We start from the raw sequence: 19,728 nt of genomic DNA, 5'->3' as shown, positions 1-19,728 counted from the left end.
GATTGGGGGAAAAAGGCAGACAGGTTGGAGCCAGGCAAAATACTATATACTCTATTTTTCTATATTATCATATATTCATATGAATTGATTTCGATGATTATTAAAACCAAACACAAGTTTAAAAGCTCTTTTCTGGGTTTTGTGTTTTGTGTTTTTTTTTCCCTGGTGACATTTTCGAATGGGATGAAATAATCTTTTGTCGTGTTTATGTTCAATTTTTTGTCTCCCTCGTGAAGACTAACATGAGATTTATTATTCATATACAATTATGACCTCTTCTGATTTTGTTTGTGTGCGCATCTCTATCTCTCATTCTATACACTGTTATATCTGATTACGAATCATAAGTTTCTCAAAGATCTTATACGAGCATTGAGCTTTCAGTCCATTTATTCCGAGTAACAAGCAAACCTGTTTTTGTTTTAGTAAGATCTAATTATTTATTCCAACTCTTCTATAAGCAGAGAGAGTACTACTAGGGAGATAATTTTTTTCTTTTCAGAAGTGGCCTAACTTCTCCACAAGCTTATTCTCTATTTCCATCATCTTAGTCATCAACAGACCGTAGGTGGAAGCCACGTTTGCGTCTCCTGCTTTTACCTTGAGCTTGCAGTTGAGAGAAGTCTTCTCCAATTTCCCTTCGTAGAGATTTGAGATTGGCACAAAGGTTCCTTTTTTGTTGCAGAGCCAGCCATGAGCAGCTCTCAGTGCAGCTCCTAGTGATGCTGAATCTGTTGCACACAAACAAACAAACAGACAGTTACTTTGTTTAATCCGTAAGGAGGTCATGCGAGTAAACAAGGACGCTGCAATTTTGTTTTGTATGTTTCAAGTGTTACCAGGTCTTTGGACAGTATATACATCACATCCGAAGATTGCTGAGATCAAACTCAAGATGTTCTCATTAGCGGATGCACCTCCTGTCGCTATTATTCGGATCGGAGGGGAAGGCATACCAAATCTCTCAGTATGAGCCCGTTTTGAAAGAAACTGACCTTCGATCAATGCCCTTACCTGACAGGAAACAATACATTGAGATGAATCAAAAACTATGCAACTAGGTGACTGCATAGAACAGTGTATGAGAGTGTATATGTGTGTGTGCACTTGCTTACCTCTGTGGGAGGGTCGAACTCATCGACCTCTCGTTCTTTCACACCATCAAGAGACTCACCAGAGAAGTTCTCAAGAATGTAACGATGGGAGCCAACTAAGCATTGGTAATAACATTAGTAAAGGAAGCTTATAGCTTTTTGCCAAGAGCAATGGCATGGAAAGGAGAATAACTCACAACATACCGGGGAGTGGTGGGAGAATTTCATTTTCAGTGTAGTAGAAGCCGAGTTTTCCATCTAATGGAAATAGTGGTGTATTTAGAAAACAAGAACCTGAGTATATTATAGAGGGGACACCTGAAGGATTATGAAGAAGCAACTTACTGTTTAGTGGCTGTGTTTGCTGCAAATACTTGTTAAAAACATCCCAAGATCCCTCAGCACAACGGTCACGAATTTCTGAAATGGAGAGTCACATATTCTTAGTTGTCTCAGAGGATCAAAGAAAGTATAAGAACAGATAAGAGTTGGAGTTTGCAGTCATGACTACCTTCACGGGTGAGAGAAGCATTCTTGTAAACCAACATTACCATATAACTGTCAGGGTCCACAGGATTAGGGAACACATGGCCCTCAAGACTGGGTTGATGTTCTTTGCTAATCCCAAATACCTGTAAGAGAGTTTACAATGTTTGACATGTGAAATGGTAAGACTACTAGTCCGTTTATGATATAGCTAACTATAAAGTTCGACAAAAATCAAGAGACATGCCGTGTCACTGGTCCCAAGACTGATCGCCAGATCTCCAGGAGTACTAAGAGTTAGACCTGCAGAATATTTCAGAACATTCTCATCAGCACCTTGTATTTCATATACGAATACAGACAGAATCAAATCGCAAGATACACTTCCATTTCATCATAACTGTTGCAGTTGCTACTCAAAAGCTAAATATAAAAAGTGTGAAAATGTATAGGATTCTCCCCAAGCTTCTCTGTTGTTGAATATGTACCTGCCAAGCTATTAGGATTATCTCCTGACCACTGCACAACCACACAGTTCTTTGCAAAACCGAACCTGCAACAAACACCAAAAGAATCTCTGAATCTAATATGTGAAACTGCAAGACTCTTAAAGTTCTGTATAAACGTCTACAAATCCGGCTAAGACATAACAATCCTGATCACAACCGATCCTAACCTCTCAACAAAATACTGAGAAATGGAACCAGCAGTAGCATAAGCTGGTGCTAACTTCCCAAGTTTTTCCTCCAAACCTGTAGCTGTAGCCTGCAAATGAAGAAACCCTATCAGGAAACACTCATTATTTGGTGTCTAACTATATAGACTCACAACGAACCTCTAAAGCAGCTTTAGACCAACAACGTTTCTTTACATCCATCAAATTCATCCCAGCTGCATCAGTTTCATCAATGGAAGCATAATCTCCAATCAACAAAGACGCCATAAAAGAGCTAACAAGCGAAATCCGCTCAGTTCTCTTATACGTATCCCCCTGAGTCATAAAAAGCTTCCGTATCTGAGGACCAGTGAACCGCTCATAAGCACGAGACCCCGTGATCTGAGACAGCTCCATAGCTCCACCCACAGCATTCTCAATCTCTTTACACTGCATTGTTGTACTACTATCCATCCATATAGGCGATTCCTTAACCGAAAAAACGTTTTCGAGCTGTTCTTTGAAAGATCTCTTTGAATCCAAAGATCTCAATACCTCAGAACTACCTTTAGACCAATACACACTACCGTGTTGCTGCCCGCTACCGGAAACAGCAATGACCTTACCGAAATCGAAATTGGAATCAGAGGAGAGCTTCTGGAGGATGAGATCAAGTGCCTCCACCCACATGAGAGTTGGGGAGACGATTCTACCGTTGACGGTAGTGTCTCTGTGAACCCCGTCTTTGGTTTTGTAATGAGGAAGATCAGAATCGAAATGAACGAGTTCGGTTTTGATAATGTTTAGGTCTGAGTCCAACACAGTTGCTTTCAAAGACCTTTCAATTCATTAAGGAAATCAACGATTCAGATCGATCGAATTAATCAAATCAGAGAGAGATAACATAGGAGGAAGGGGGGGGGGGGGGGGGGGGACGTACTGGGTAGAGCTGTCGAAGCCGAGGAAGAAGGAATCGGGAGGAAGAGAGAGATCCGCCATTGTTGATTGATTTGATCCAAAGTTTGTAGGGGAAGGAGATGTGTCGTTTTTATTTTATAAGGTTCGTTTGATCCAGAATTTAAAAACAGTCACACTAAATAAATTGTATTTTGGATAAGAGCGGAGGGAGTCAAAGTACTAGGTTCCGAATATTCAGTGACTATGGACTAAAAGACTGTGATCAGATTGGATAATTTTTAATTTCTAACCTTATCCAATTAACTTACAAGAAAAAACAACAAGTAGATTTTTTTTTTTTTTTTTTAATGTAACGGTTCAAAAAAATATTGTTAATGTACAACTTTCATATTATAATTTGAGTCGTTAGTAATATAGGAGTAGCATAGTTTGTTAAAATATAATTTTTAAATACTAAATATATAGCCTGTTATACCATCTCTAATGCATGAGTAGCGGATCTAGAAATTTTTTTAAGGGGTCAAAAGTTCAAACTCACTTCAAACTAATATATATTTAAATTTTTGATGTAAATTAGAACAATTTTAAAATTGTATTGGTTTTAGCTGCACCCATAATACTTAGTGTGCCTCCGCTCTTGCCAATATATCACTCTATTTTTTGTTTTAAAATAGAGTTAATGTAAAAAAAAATAAAGTTAAAATATATTATAGTAAGGTTGGAGTAAATGGTGTGGTTTGTTGATTTTTTTTTTTGGTCCAAGTGGTTTGTTGATAAAAGATTAACTTATCATATAAAAAAAATGTTTAATTGTATCTATTAATTGTTTAAATCCCTGTTCAAAAACGTGGTCGCGGAAGCCGCTTAGGCGCCGATTAAGCGTTCGGCGGCAATGCTTCGCTGCGTTTTCACCCAGATCGGTGTCAAAATCGGGAAAACAAAAAACTGATAAATTTTGTATTTTTTGACCTAGAATAGTATGATATACCTTAAATCTACCATTTAGTTAACGAAAGCAGTCGAATGGGAAGTGAATTCACTGGAAAAGAAGGTAAAAAGTGATCGGTGACGATTAGGGTTTGCTTGTCTGCTGATTTCTGTCGATGGAGAAGATGAAGTGAAAATGATCATTCTACCCTTCATTAATAAAATTGACCAAAAAAAAAAAGTTATTTACTGGGTTTTGAACTGTGGAAAAGTTGGATGTATAAAAAGACGCAAGCCACTAGACTAGGTTTAAATCTTTGTAATATTATGAAATTTTAATCTATTATATATAGATATAAGTCCTAAAACTAGTTTCCGATGAATCTCCGATTTAAATTCGATTTTCCGATTAATCGCTAGGTCCTCCCTTACCGCCCGACTAACGCCTAGCGATTTTTAAAACAGGTGTTTAAATAGCTACTCTCCCTTTCTCCACATTTTGAGTTTATTCTTGGCTTTTGCATCTTCTCGGGTAAAGATTGAATCTTTCCTTCTCAAGCCCTCTTCTTGCAATTTCACGTTTTCTGATATATCATGGTTTTCTGATATGTCATGATATGCTCAACAGCTCAAATTTACCCTAGAGCTACTCTCTCAAATTAAGAGATCACTATAGTACTTAGGGATCAAATCCACAAGGACTCTAGACTCACAATATAGATTTTTTAATTAATAATCTTTTAATTATGCTACACAGAAATATTGTAATTAAATTGCAAAATAAGACATAAAATAAAAGAGTTGTAAAATATAAAAGGATTAAAGGTTAGGCCTAGGGAAATTCTTAGAAAATCATAGAAAATCAAATCAATTAATTTAGCAAGCAAGATTCAAAGCACCGTTCTTGAACTCTAAACACAATTGTAAAATAAATCAGTTCTCACTGCAAATATTATCTTAATTTAAAACCAGAAAGTCTAAATCTCTTTGTAAAATTCTAGGTTAAAATCAGCTTTAAAAATACGTTTAGGTTTGTTCACAAAATTACTAAATCAAATCTGTTTGCAAGAAGTAATTTTGCTCACCAAATGTTATTATCAGGAAAATCAACTATATTCTCATATCAATTAATAATCATAAGATCTAAATCCAGATGACTTATCAAAGATCTAGTATTAAGAACAACCTATGGTGAAGAACAAGAAAGATGATGATTCCAAACAATCAATCAATCTAACAATCTATGAAATCCCTAATGAGAAATCCTAAACCTAACAAGCAGATCTACTCAAAAGAAAGAGTATTAAGAAAGAGTATAAAGAAGAAGTAAATGAGTTCTCAATCTTCTCAAAAGGAGTATGGATTCTTCTCTCCAAAAGCTCTCTAAAATCTCTCAGGGTTTTCTCTCAAAAATTACAGGAAAAATAAAGCTTCCGGATTTCTAAAACCTAAAAAAACACTATATATATATATATATATATATATATATATGTCCTAAAACACGTCAGGGACTAGTCTTGCAATTATGGAGAACTTCGGGTAATTTTGTAAAACTTCCAAAAATTGGCTCTCTCGTCGGCTAAAACGGGGTGTCGACCGACACTTAGGCGGTGTCGATCGACACCATCTCTCTGATTCGACTCCAAGTTGATTTCTTCCGGATTAATGCTTCAAAATGATCCAAATTGCTTCACTTTGCTTCATCCGTGACAAAGTCCTAGAAAACCTGTAAAGACTCAAAAACATCCTAACAAAACAAATCAAAAGACTCAAAAAGCACACTTATATCATGGTTAAAAACCGTAAAAACCATGATATATCATTTTCTTTGATGGATTCTTGGAATGTGTTTTCTTGCGATTGTTTTATGGGTTTTACTGCAATTTTTAGCCATCCATTTGAGGTATCTTGATTTTGAATCAAACACATCAAGTGTTATTGATTAATTAGCTATTTTTTATGGGTCTACAAGCTTGATTCTATTCTCTTCATGAAAAGCTAGTGTCTCTTTTTATGTATATCGTTTGATTCGGGAAAGCTCAAAATATGTTTGTGCAGTAATAAATACTGAAGCACCTTCGAAACTTGTGAAAATGATAGATTATAAAGATTTCATCAAAAATTCTGAATTCATTAGGCTCATCACTGATGCTTTTTACTCGCTTGGATTTGATCGAATTGGGAACCGTCTAAAGGATAAATCTGGCTTTCCTTTACACAACACTATCGTTAAGTTGTTTCTTGAACAAGTAAAGAATGGAGAGTGGGAAAATAACATTGCTACATTGAAGGGAATGGAACTACAAAACGAAAAGGTTGTTATATTTTTTCTACTAGAGCAAACATTCTTTGGTTTCTCAAGTTGGAGAAGGATATTGATGTTATGGTAGTCTTAAGAAAAGAGATGGTGACTCTTGGTGTTAACAAGAAGCTCTTTTATGAGTTGGCATCCATAATAATATCAGCTTCTAGAAAAGATAGAGAGTGTGTGAATTCATTGACTAAGGTTGTAGAGAAACTAAATTCCAAAAAAAAACATGAACTAATTAATATTTGTCAGAAAAAACATGATCTTTTTACGTTGCCAGAAAAAAACATAGATTAATTTATAGTGGATTGAAAATACGTGAACTAACCCGACTTGTCGATTTCCCACTGTCCGTTAATTTCTCTGTTACCGGCGTTAACAAAATCGTAAACGCTGTTAAACAAGGTTATTAAAAACGATTATAACATGTTCTTCTTCTAAACCCTTAGGGCATCTCCATTGGGAGACTCTTATTTTGAAGCTCTTATATTTGTTTTTGATTAAAAAGTATAATTTTACAAAATAAGAAGTTTTTTTGTTGAATAAAATTATACTCCTCCACTGGAAGACTCTTATTAGGGTTCTAATTTTTGAAAAAAAAAAATATTTTTAAGATATAATTAATTTAAGTAGAACAATTAGTTTAAATATTTAAACAATTAAGATTTTATTAAAATGGAAAATTATTACATTTCATAAACTTTTAAACATACAAAACATAAAAGCATATTAAAATAGAAGTAGAAATCACAAATGGGGAAAAAGATTAGTTGTAATTTTAATTTGTGCCAAACTTTTGCCAAATATTCTCAACCAAATCATCCTTCAATTGTTGATGTTTTTGTTGATTACGAATTTCCTTCCGCTTGCTCAGCATGGTCATCAAATTGCTGACATTTGAAGGTATATCAGCTGAATTTGTGGAGTCCACTTGTGAAGTTCTGTTTGCTTCCACTTGTGCGAATTCTGCTTCTTCAAACTGCGTGTACTCATCTTGTTCGTCTTCTACTATCATATTGTGAAGTATGATACACACTCTCATTATCTTTCCAATTGTTCCCTTATCATGGATAAGAGCCGGGTTTTTGACTATGGCGAAGCGAGCTTGCAAGACTCCAAAAGCACGTTCGACATCTTTACGGACAGCTTGTTGACATGTAGCAAACAAGTATGCCTTTGGATCTGCTGGAATCTGAATAGATTGGATAAGAGTAGCCCATTTCGGATAAATACCATCGGTGAGATAGTAAGCCAAATTATACTCCCGGCCGTTGACAATGTAATTTACTTTCGGAGCGATCAAGAACATTGATATCGTTCAATGTACCTGGAGGTCCAAAAAACGCGTGCCATATCCACAGATCTTGTGACGCTATAGCCTCTAAAACAATGGTTGGCTTTCTGGATCCACGTGTGTATTGACCTTTCACTACAAGAAAACATGGAATTGCCGACTGCAAGTTGCGACTTAAAAAGCAGTCGCTAAATTTAGCGACAGCATTGCGATTGTTTTGCTACTGAATGGCTACTAAAATAAAACAGTCGCCTAGTAGACGCTAATTCGAGACTGATGCATAATGTTGCAGTTTAGTCGCCAATTTGCGACTAATTTTGAGACCAATTTGTTTGTCGCCAAACATTGCGACTAAGCAGCTACTCATTAGCGACTGATATATTTAATTTGGGCCTTAAACCAAATTTGGGCCGTAACAAAACGGCGAAAACCCAAATCCCTCATCCATCTTCTTCCCCGAGCAAACCCTAATCCCTCATTCATCTTCTTCCCCCGAGCAAACTGTTGCCCCTAATATCTCATTTCTCTCCTTAATCGACAAACCCTAATCTCCTCATATCTCTTCTCAATCGACAAACCCTCTTTTCTCTTCTTAATCGAGAAACTGTAACCCCTAATCTTCTCATTTCTCTTTGTTTATTCCTGAAAACCCTAGATCTTAGTTTCTCTCAATCGACAAACCCTTGTATCTCTCGATTTTGATGGCTGGAGTAAAGAAAAGAGGAGGAGGAAGAAGAAACCCCTCAAATTGAACCTCTGAAACGGCGAAGCGAAGACCCGCTACTCTTCCCAGACAGTATGACTTACCGGACACTGATTCTCAGGGAATTCACTTGGAATTCGCGGTAAACTTCACCTCGTTTGTGTTTGTTTATATATTTTTTGGTTTTTTGATCACTAACACTTGTCTCTCTTCTTCTTTTGTAGAAAACACATACCTAGGATCCCTCACTAACCGGTGTGGTTCAAGAAAAGTTCTATGCCATTTGTCAAAACCGTATGAAAGACATGGTTTCCAAGGCAGCAACTCAGCGAGATCAAGTGAAACCGATTTGAATTGAGAAAACTATTTGGAAAGAAATGTGTGACTATTGGAACACAGAAGAAGCCATGGCAAAGAGTGCAACCACTTCAGCACCTCGAATATCTGACCGTAATGGTCTTGGCCCTCACAAGCATGTATCAGGGCCGAAGTCTTACTTACAAATAGAACAAGAGATGGTTAGTTTACCATTTCATTGTTTAATTAATTACATCAGATGGTTACTAATGTTTTCATTGTTTAACCTTTTAGGAAGTGGAATTGGGGAGACCGCCAACTATTCCAGAAGTTTTCTTCAGGACTCATACCAAAAAAGATGGTACTTTTGTGGATAAGAAAGCGCAAGCAGTTCATGAGGCATATAAGAAAAAAAAGGGAAGAAAAGTTCGCTGCTCTGGATAATGACGAGTCTTCTTATGGTACTTCACGTCGATCAGAGTTTTCTCATGAGGAGGATGATGAGCTCTTTCTTCAGGTAATTTGCTTCTAGACTATTAAGCTATTAAGTTTTTCACAGTTCAGTAATTATGTTAACTTTTTCTCTGTTTTGTTTATGCAGTCTACTTTCATAAGCGATAGAGGAACATACTTTGGAGTTGGAAGCCTAGGGAGTTACGTAAACAGGAAGTGGAAGTTCCCTGGAAGCTCTTCTTCTTTCACAAGCCTGCAACAACATCTTGAAGAAGCTAACCGCAAAATAGAGCAACAAGGAGAGCGTGAAGCTGAGGCATCACGGGTTGCAGCTGAGGCTTTACGGGTTGCATCTCAGCAACAAGAAGAGATCAAACACTTGGTGAGCTTCCTCAAGACAAACCCAAACTATGTCGCTTTCCTCGAGTCTCAAACCAATGACCCCGATCCTGTTGATGTTCAAAGTTAGGTTCCTTCCCTCATGACCTTAAAAACTTTTGTAGTGGTTGTACTTGTACTCTTGATGATATTTTCTAGAACTTATGTATGTTGAATCTTATTTATGGTGAAACTTATGTCTTTGTTAAATTTAATGTTTGTTATGTTTTAGTTATAGTTTTGATAATTTGTTTTGTTATTACAAAATAAAATAATTCAATTCAACCGGATTTTAAAAAAAAACATGATAAATTGATAATTAAACAGTACAAAAATAGTCACCGAAACATAAACAAATCAGTAACCAAAACAGTCGCAAATGAGTAACCACAAATAGTCGCTCAGGCGTTGCAATTCAGTCGCACGATTTGGCAACTAATTTGAGAGGGAATAGCGACCAATATTATCAGTCGCCAAATAGTAGCTCATTGACTACTCTTTAGCGACTGATTATTTTAGCGACGCTCTGTTTAGCGACTACGTACGTCAGTCGCTAATCAATCGTTATTAAGTACTTTGCGACTGTTTAGTGACTGTTTTAGTAGTCGGTAATTCCACGTTTTCTTGTAGTGTTTCCATGCGGTCGAGCAATTCTTCCAATACCAATGCATACAACCAATGGTTCCTATCATCCCGGGAAATCCTCGTAGCTCTCAACGTTGAAGATCCTCTGGGGTGGGTCTCCTTCAACAAAAATTTCCAAGCATTGAATTGCAATGGTTTCAGAAAGCCGGAGGTATTCATCAACTACACAACTATATGCCATCATACGAATTGTTGTTGTACACTTATGTAGTGCAGAGAGACCGCATCTTCCGATAGCATCTCTTCTTTGTTGAAAATATGGAATTTCATTGGAGAGTCGATCAGTAATACGCATGAACAACGACTTGTTCATTCTAAATCAACGGCGAAAAAGTGGCGGAGGGTATGTTTCATCTTCACTAAAATAATCGTTCCACAAGAGAGTGTGTCCTTCTTCATGCCGTCTTTCAATGAATGCTCTCTTTTTCTTTGAAATTGGCGCTTTTTGACGAGTAGCAGGAGGAATTGTAAAATTTTGATAGACTTGATTGGTAATTTGATCGCTAATCTGATTGCCAATTTGATTGCTAAGTTGATCAAAACAATCATCTTGCATATCATCAAAATTATTTCTCGAAGAAGATGCCATTTTTGAGAGATAAGAAAAAAGAAAAAAAAGGAGAGTGTTTGATTTGTGAGAATATTATAAATTGATTGTGATAAATATTGTATGAAAATGTGTGACTTATATATAACATTTTGTGGTGTACATGCATTTACAAATGTGTGGTATACAAAAGTGGTAAAAAAAAGTATGGTGAGTTTACAAAAAAAACAAATAAAGGGCAGTGTACTTTGCTTTAAATTTGTGGTAAAAGTTACAAAAAAAACAATAATAGAAAGCTGTACTTGATAAAAATTTGTGGTAATTGTTACAAGAAAACAAAAATAGAGAGCTTTAGTTGATAAAATTTGTGGTAAAAGGTAAAAAAAACAAAGAAAGAAAAATAGAGAGCTGTCCTTGCTAAAATTGTGTGGTAAATTTCACAAATAAACAAACAGAGCAAATGCCGACATAGTCCCCGAATCTTCCGTCTTCATCACTCTTGACCCGCATTGAGTACCGACATAGTCCCTGAGTCAATGCCATCAAGAAGAAATCAATGAACATATATATATATACACATCATCACATTCGACCCAGTGATACTATCTTCTTCTTGCTTATTATCTTCAATCTTACCAATATAACTAGTTAAGATTCTTTCAACGCAACTACTCAATCAATCAAAGCTAAAACCTATATCATGTATTTAAAAATCTGATGCAATAACAGAGGTTTATGCATTTAAAAATCTCAGTGATGATGATATTTGGAATAGAGACAAACCTTTTTGAAAATATGTGAAGATGTTGGCCTGTCCGCAAACTCAGTCAAGATCAGAAGAACACAATAGAAATTCTCTTCATGTATCTGAAATATTAAAGAAGTGATTACTTTCACTCATATAAACAAAGAAGTGATTACTTCTCATTTCATTAAACATTCAACCGATTACAAAGAAGTGATTACTTTCCTCATATAAACAAAAAACATTCAACCAATTACATATAAGTGATTACTTTCACTAATAGAAACAAAAACATTCAACCGATTCACTAAACTGATAAACATTTTATTTTGAAAATATTTCAGAAATGAGCTTCTCCTTTAAAGCCATATCTGTTTCACTAAGTGACTCTGCTTTTGCTAGTAGACTCTCATGCATGATATGCTTGCTATGCTTCTCCTTCAATGCATACTCCTTCTCTCTCAAAACAAAGTCACATTGCTTTAAATTATACATCCTCTTCAGCTCTAACATCTGAAACTCAAGCAGAGTCGTCGCTTGCTCCTCCGTAGTTAATGTATTGTTCATATTCCTTTTACCTTTACCCTTTGAAGCCTTAATACCAGGTGGCCGAGTTGTTGATTCATCCTCTTCATGTGGTTAGGAGCTTGAAGATTGAGCAGAGCCATCTTTTAGTCGTTGCAGTCTCTCTAGTAGATGAAGATGCACACCATTTCTGGTCATGCCTAAGCTCTCGCCATGCATGCTCCAAGGTGAACTTCACCTTGTAATCATTGGAGTATATTTGGAGTGCTATCTTCATAACATCATCCTCATTCTGGCCACTTGATCTCTGCTTTTCTGCAGTCTCATAACAGCCAACAAATTTGCACACAATATCATTGTTCTTCCCCCACTTCTGCTTACAATGCATGGCCTCTCTACCTGCAACCTTCGGACTTGCTGCATAATATTTGGCAATCCGAGACCAAAATGTTCCACCTTTTTGCTGATTAGAAATGACTGGATCCTTGCTCGTATTTAGCCATGAAATGATGAGCAGAAACATCATCTGCTGAAGACCATGTATTTCTTGTTCTACGGTCGACTTGTGTGGATCCATCTTCACTAGGACCATCATCGAGACATTGGGTGCTAAAAACAGGGACCTGTGATGAACTGTCATAAGGATGGGCGTCTACATTGTGGGTTTCTTTCTGACTATGTAAGAGGTCCAAGAAGCCATGAGAGTTATATGGATTCCTGGGATCGTATAAATCCATATCCTTTTTTCTGTGTGTTTGTTAAAAAGAGAAGGAAAGAGTTTGCTAAAGGATAATGGAGAGGAAGCTTTTTATTTATAAAAGCGTGTGTTTGCGAATGAAGAGAGAAGCTTTTATTTATAATGTGTGATGTATGTTAGTTTTAAAACCTTTTGGTTGTGTTGTTGTTAGCAATCAATGCCAAAATAAAGAGTTTACCTACACTAAACCAAGCAAGCATTGAACACAATACCATAACCACTAACCATTGTACATTAAGTATGATGTAGACACTCCTAAGCATCATCTAACAAGCATCTATCACAACCAACAAACACAAACTCAATCAACTCAACACTCAATGCTTACCTAATATGAAAAAAATTCAATACAAGAGAGGACGATGAGTTACCTTTCTTCAATGGTGGGAAGGTAGCAGATTCGATCCCATTCCATCTGCTATCGTTCCTCCATTAACCTCAAAATAAAACAGAGCAAAGATCACACTCATAGAACCATAACTTTGCAAAAACGAACCAGATGCAGCAAGTAAGGCTAAAGTGTGATAATTATCATTATCCTAACCACATTGAAGACCAAACGAGAAGTTAAATAAGTCAAATTTTACACACTTGATATTTTGCCAAACGGATCATCTGATGGAAGAAAAAATTGAAATGTTTTCAAGACTAGGTTCATCAATTCAAGGTTAAACTCAGACAATACACCATCCTATCTAATAGCGACACTCAACACAAAGTATGAATCAACCAATGGACAAGATCGATGGAAACATACAATTTATGCCTAAATTCATCTTCATTCATGGCTAATTTCGTTAATCCTAATAAAAATCATGCCTACCAACACAAAACAAAAGAGATATTGAAGAACACTAATTTTCGAAAATCCAAAAACCTAATTACGAAATCTTTATAAGAAAGAATTCAAACAACTAGAAACATGAAATTACCATCAGATGGAGATTAGTTCATCAAATTCTCGAAAAGCAGTGAAGGAAACGCTTTGATTGCAACGAGTGAACGATTCCATATCCAAACTCGTCGATAGATCAGAACCTCTAATGGGTTCTTCTGATTGCTCAATCATCACCTCCGACTGAAGATTGTTTAATCAAAAAGAGCAAAAAAAAATAGAAAGAACGGTGTCGCAAATATTGGGTAATCGCAAATATGAGAATTTGGGGAAGTGAAAGAACGGTGTCGCGAAAGTGATGGGGAGAGGAAAGAGAAAGAAGGGAAAAAAAGAAAAAAAATTGTTTTTTATATCAAAAATAAAACCAATCATATGTCTACACCTAACAATAAGAGTTGATCTCTAAACTTACTAATTAAGAGGCAACTATTATGTTTTTTTATCAGTTTTGATTTATTTTTTTGGGAGAAAATTATCAGAGTCTTGCTAAATCCTCCCAATAGACTTGCTTTTACTCGATTCATTTTTCCCCAAATCTAAATTAGGGTTCTAACCTGATTTGGCCGTTTTCAATGTTGGTGATATTTAGAGTTTGAACCGCTTCGTTTGTGCTGGATAAGAGACATAATAACATTGGAGAAGATGAGGTATGTGTTCAATTACGCAATTAGGGGTCTTTTTATGTGAAATCAATTTACGAATTGGATTTGGGTTTCGAAATCGAGTTGGGTAGGTTTCGAGATGGAATTAGAACTTGATTTAAGGTTTGATTTGTGTAGATTTATGGGTTGATTTGTTTCAATTTGGGGAATCCAAAATTGAGAAGTCGTTTGGGGTTTGGTTGTTTTGTCATTTTGGGGAATCGACTAACTATGATTTTCCTCTTTATGCAGTGACATTATGAAAGTTAATATGCATCATAGTGGATATGGACCTGTCCAAGAAGATTTGTTCGATTACAAAGGAGGGTTAGTGAAGGAAGACATGATCATGGACCCGGATTATGTCACATGGTCCATCTTCGACGAGTTTTGTGAAGGAAATGGAATGTCTGGAGTGGTTGAGAAATTATGGTATAAGCTTCGACATAAAGAAATTGGTTTAGCAAGGCTGAACTATGACGACAAAGATAACCAGATTCGGCAAATGTGTATGGAAGCAATGACAACATCTGGTGAGATTGACATATATATTCATCTAATGGGTTGTGGGGGGGACATGATGAGTCTGATGGTGAGGAACCAGTTGAGGCAGAAGCTGAGGATAAGGGTGAAGATCTAGTTGAAAAAGTAGGTAATAATGACCCTAGGTCTGAAGTTATATTTAATGAAGTTCACTCAGGTCATGGGGATGAAACTGAGGGACAATGTGCTGTTGGTGGCGGTGGCGAAAATGTTATTGAGGGTGAAGTTGTAGTTGATGATCCAGAATATGAGAAAGAGTTTGAAAGACAGTGTGTTGATGATGAGCATCCTGATCCTGCACTTGACACTGACGATGAATGGGAAGCATTCAACAGAGAGGAAAGTTCAGTTTCCATAAAGATTACGTGAAGGATCAGCATCATGATGTGTTTCGTCAAAAAATTTCTACTCGTGACACTTGGAACCACACTCGTACTACGTCAAGTACTATGGCATGGCATAAGGGAGTTTGGTTTGGTCATGCAACTCCTAAGCTCTCGTTTTGCATAGGGTTGGCGACTTTGGATCGGTTATCGACAGCTGCTCGTATGGTTGCGTGGAATGGGCAAGCAGCGGGTACTTGTGTTTTCTGTCAGCTTACCTTGGAAAGACGGGATCATCTTTTCTTCGCTTGTCCTTTTGTCTCTATTGTGTGGTCCGCTCTTCCCAAAGGGCTGATGAAGACACGGTTCACCACAGACTGGCCTTCCCTTCTCGATTACATATCTAACTCGAATTTTCAGCTGGTGGAAGGTTTTCTCATTCACTACTTATTCCAAGTGGTGATTTATACGGTTTGGGGGGGAAAGGAATGGCCATAGGCATGGTGAGACACTGAAGCCTGTAGATACCATCATTGCGTGGGTTAATAGGCAGGTCAGAGACCAGCTTCTTGCTATAGGTCTAATGGGTGATCGGAGGTACGATGAAGGTTTTCAGATGTGACTGCAATCTCGAGTTTAGACTAAGATTTTTCTCTAATTTTCTCTAAGATTTTACTATTCAAACAATGTTGCACAAGTTGTAAAAACGTTATATTTTTCTTTTGAATATAATTTAACATTAGATTAAAAAAAAAATAGGATCAACTGTTGAGGTATGTGTTGAAAACAATTACGATGTGAAGTTAAGTCGATGGGGAAGTACACAACTGGTAGCTATATACACAAAAAAGAAATGCAAGTGGGGCATCTTTTGTTCTCTTGAGAAGCCTAAACATAAGTGGATGGTGAAACGTTATTATGATGTGCATCATCATAACATAAGTTCAAAAGCAAAGATGTTGAAGCAAACAGTTGTTGCAAGATTATTCAGGGAGGAAGCAAGAAGAAGGCATGCAGTTAGATGGACTGATATAAAAGATGAGATAATGATGAAGTACAATCTGTCAGTATCTAAGTGGATATGTCAAAAAGCAAGAAGAATAGCCTTGAACATGGTCATAGAAACTCAAGCAGAACAATTTTCAAAGCTTTGGGATTATGAAGCTGAACTGAAGCGCTCCAATGAGGGAATAAATACAGTGATTGTCACAATTCCTCAAGCTGATGGTAAGCAACTGTTTCATAAGTTTTATGTCAGTTTTGAGGTATTGAGAAAGACTTGGAAAAAATGTTGTAGGCCTATTATTGGTCTTGATGGAGCGTTTTTGAAGTGGGAGTTAAAGGGTGAGATATTAGCAGCTGTTGGAAGAGATGCGGATAACAGGATATATCATATAGCTTGGCTAAAGTGAGAGTAGAGGATAATGATTCATGGGGTTGGTTTGTGGATAAGCTGAAGCATGATGTGGGTTTAGGGTTTGATAATGGTTATACCATCATTTTTGATAAGAAAAAAGAGTTGATAAATGTTGTCGCAGGGCATCTTCCAAATGCCGAGCATAGGCATTGTGCTAGACATATATTTGCGAATTGGAGTAAGGTGTCTGGTGAACATGAGTATGAAAATTTGTTCTGGTCTGTTGCATTCAGTGGCAATGAGGGGGATTACAACTTCAACATGAGAGCTCTGAAAAATTATAATACACGAGCACATGAAGATTTGCTCAAAACAGAACCTAGGACTTGATGCAGAGCTTACTTCAGCAGCAATGCAGTTTGTGAGGATGTAAACAACAACTTGTCAGAGAGTTTCAACAAAACAATCAAGGAGTCGCGAAAAATGCCAGTTATTGACATGCTTGAAGATGTTAGAAGACAAACAATGAAGCATGTATCTAAGAGGTATGAGAAAAAAATGAAGTGTCAAAGCAAGTTTACACCACATATAATGAAGATGTATGAGGCATACCGCCAATCAGCCAAGTTATGCCAAGTTTTAAAGAGCAGTGAGTCTTTATATGAAGTTACAGAGGGCAAAGCAAGTCTTAAAGTGAACATTAGTCAGCGACATTGTGGCTGTAACCAGTGGAACATCACAGGAATTCCTTGTCCTCATGTCATAACTATCATCACTGAACATAACCGTGATCCATATGAGTAAGTGTTTTTCATTTCCTTTAATATATGAGTTGTTATTGATATTAATATGAGTTAACTCCACTCTTATATGTTGCAGTTATGTGGATAGCATTTTTTGACTAGTTGGTTGCAAGAGACTTACTCAGACAACATTAAACCCGTGAGAGGTGAAAGGATGTGGAAAGCGCAAGACAAAGGACCTATTGAGGTGCGTGAAAAAAAGAAGCAAAGAGGAAGGCCAAAGAAGTATGCTAGGATAAAAGAGGCTCATGAGTCATCAAAAAATCCAAACAAGGTAACAAGAGATGGAAGAACTATGATATGCTCCAATTGTAAGGGAACTGGACATAATAAAAGTACTTGTGATAAACCAACTGCTCCCTCATATCCTCCAAGAAAAAGGGGCAGGCCAAGGAAAAGGCCAGTAAGTATCCTCACTTTGTGTTGAGTTTTGTTGTATTAGTTGTGTTATGATTTGGTAATGAGTTTTTTTTTACGTAGATTTGATCATGATCCATGGAGTATATACCGAATGCACCTAAACGTTTGAGGACAATTCAAAGCCAATCCACACCAACCATTCCTTTAAGCCAATCCACACCAACTGATCCAAGTCCATCAACAGCTCCACCTTCTACTACTGGAAGAGGTCGTGGGTCAAATGCACCAAAACCTCGTCGTGGTCGTCCTCCTAGCAGTCGGGGCAAAGTTTGTGGTCGTGGCAAGGGGCTTGGTCGTGCGTCAGATGCACCAAAACCTCCTGTTTTCTTCATGTCACCTTGGACTAACACCGTTTTTGATGCTTGGCGCTCTCAAGACCCTTAGGCGATCATCAAGTCTATCAACTATGTCTTATTTTGTATTCCCTTTTGTATTAAGATCTTTAGGAGGCATTATGTTAAGTTCTTATTAGGTGTACTTCTATCACTTGGGTGTTGTTTTGTTCTGTTTTGAATCTTGGTTAAGTACTTATGATTAATTATAACATCACCTTCAAACAAAGACCATAACTACTAACATCACAAAAACAAAGAAGATAAACAAAAGAGAAAGACCACAACTACTTTAAAATTGTTATGATTATGGCAATGGAAATAATGAAACCTCCCCAAGAGATTGCAATGAACTGGCTAAGTAACTTGTCCCTCTCTTTGGAGACCTTAACTTCATCTTCAAGCTTTTTCTTCTCCTGTTCGAGCTTATTCTTCTCCTCTTCTACCTTTTTCTTCTCTTCTACAATATTTTCATTCTCTATCACTATGACAGAATCCTTTAACACCTTAAGTTCTTGTTTGTAATTATGAATCTCATCATGTGCCTCCAATAAACTCAACTTCTGTCAACTGCATTGTTTCTCAGCATCAACCCATGAAACAAAGCCATGAATATCACATTTGTAAAATCTTCTTCCCAGATTTTCATCGGTCCATGACTGCAACTTGATTGTAGATCTACCACAGTTGCAAGAACGTCCCCAGCTCGCTTGCCCATAAATCACATGATCTAAACTCATTTTGTTGTTGTTGGCATCAGATACAGAACTCTGACCAGACATAGTAATCTTTAATTTTGTGTCGAAGTGGTTTTTTTTTTTGGATTTGGGGAAAAATTATTCAGTTGGGAATTAAAAAGGAAGAAGAACAGGGTATAATCATATTTTAGTAACCTCGTTTGACAACGTTTACGATTTTGTTAACGCCGATAACAGAGGAATTAACGAACAGTGGAAAATTGGCAAGTCGGATTAGTTCACGTATTTTCAATCCGCTCTAAATTAATATATGTTTTTTTTGCAACGAAAAAAATCATGTTTTTTTTTTTGGCAAATATTAATTAATTCATGTTTTTTTTTGGAGAATTTTCCCGTAAAACTTGTTACCTCATGCGTTTATTATCCCATAAAAGATATTGGAGCATCTCAGTGAGTATGCCTTTGATTATGAGATGTTTTGCTGTGAGTTTCATAATATTCCGGATAGTTAATTGTCCCCATGTTTTGCTGTGAGTTTCATAATATTCCGGATAGTTAATTGTCCCCATTCTCCGATCATCATTGTGGGATCCATAATACTCTTTCAAAGATATTAGAGGTAATAAGACTATGTTATGCATCAATTCTCAAATATCACTTCTCGTTGCTTCATGATGTTGTTGTATCATTTATGGATGAGATAGTGAGTATTGTAAAATATAATAAGAATCACATAACTTTTGCTTAAACACTTGTCTTTGGATAATTTTTTTGCTTCACTAATTACTGTGTTGGGCTTTCAGACTTTGGAGAATTAAACATACAAATGAAGTCTAGTTTTTTGAAATCCTCACATAATGGCAAATATTTTGCTTCATCTTTCAAGGATACATAAGTAATTATATGGGACGTATGTTATGTAAACTAATTGTAGATTGCTCATAGTGAAGCAAAATGTTTAGCAATATTTGCCGATTCACGTTA

General features: G+C 36.6%; 1 protein-coding gene and 1 pseudogene across 1 annotated transcript; one reads left to right on the top strand and one right to left on the bottom strand.

The window, feature by feature from the left end:
• Positions 1 to 331: 331 nt before the first annotated feature.
• LOC104725461 (xylulose kinase 2) lies at positions 332 to 3,417 on the bottom strand. The gene is made up of 11 exons (XM_087470826.1): positions 3,176 to 3,417; positions 2,416 to 3,073; positions 2,257 to 2,345; positions 2,069 to 2,133; positions 1,828 to 1,883; positions 1,606 to 1,726; positions 1,440 to 1,514; positions 1,299 to 1,352; positions 1,116 to 1,210; positions 840 to 1,014; positions 332 to 731 (listed from the first exon to the last, which is right to left on the bottom strand). Exons 1-11 carry the CDS (start codon positions 3,232 to 3,234, stop codon positions 499 to 501), a joined length of 1,680 nt encoding a protein of 559 aa, XP_087326952.1. The 5' UTR covers positions 3,235 to 3,417; the 3' UTR covers positions 332 to 498.
• A 759-nt stretch (positions 3,418 to 4,176) lies between these two features.
• On the top strand, positions 4,177 to 19,256 carry LOC147935187 (WD repeat-containing protein 26 homolog pseudogene; annotated as a pseudogene).
• Positions 19,257 to 19,728: the final 472 nt, after the last annotated feature.

The sequence above is a fragment of the Camelina sativa genome, chromosome 11, assembly GCF_030686135.1.
Source record: "Camelina sativa cultivar CO46 ecotype springtype chromosome 11, ASM3068613v1".
Lineage (NCBI taxonomy): Eukaryota > Viridiplantae > Streptophyta > Magnoliopsida > Brassicales > Brassicaceae > Camelina > Camelina sativa.
This window is presented reverse-complemented; position numbering and strand designations above follow the sequence as displayed.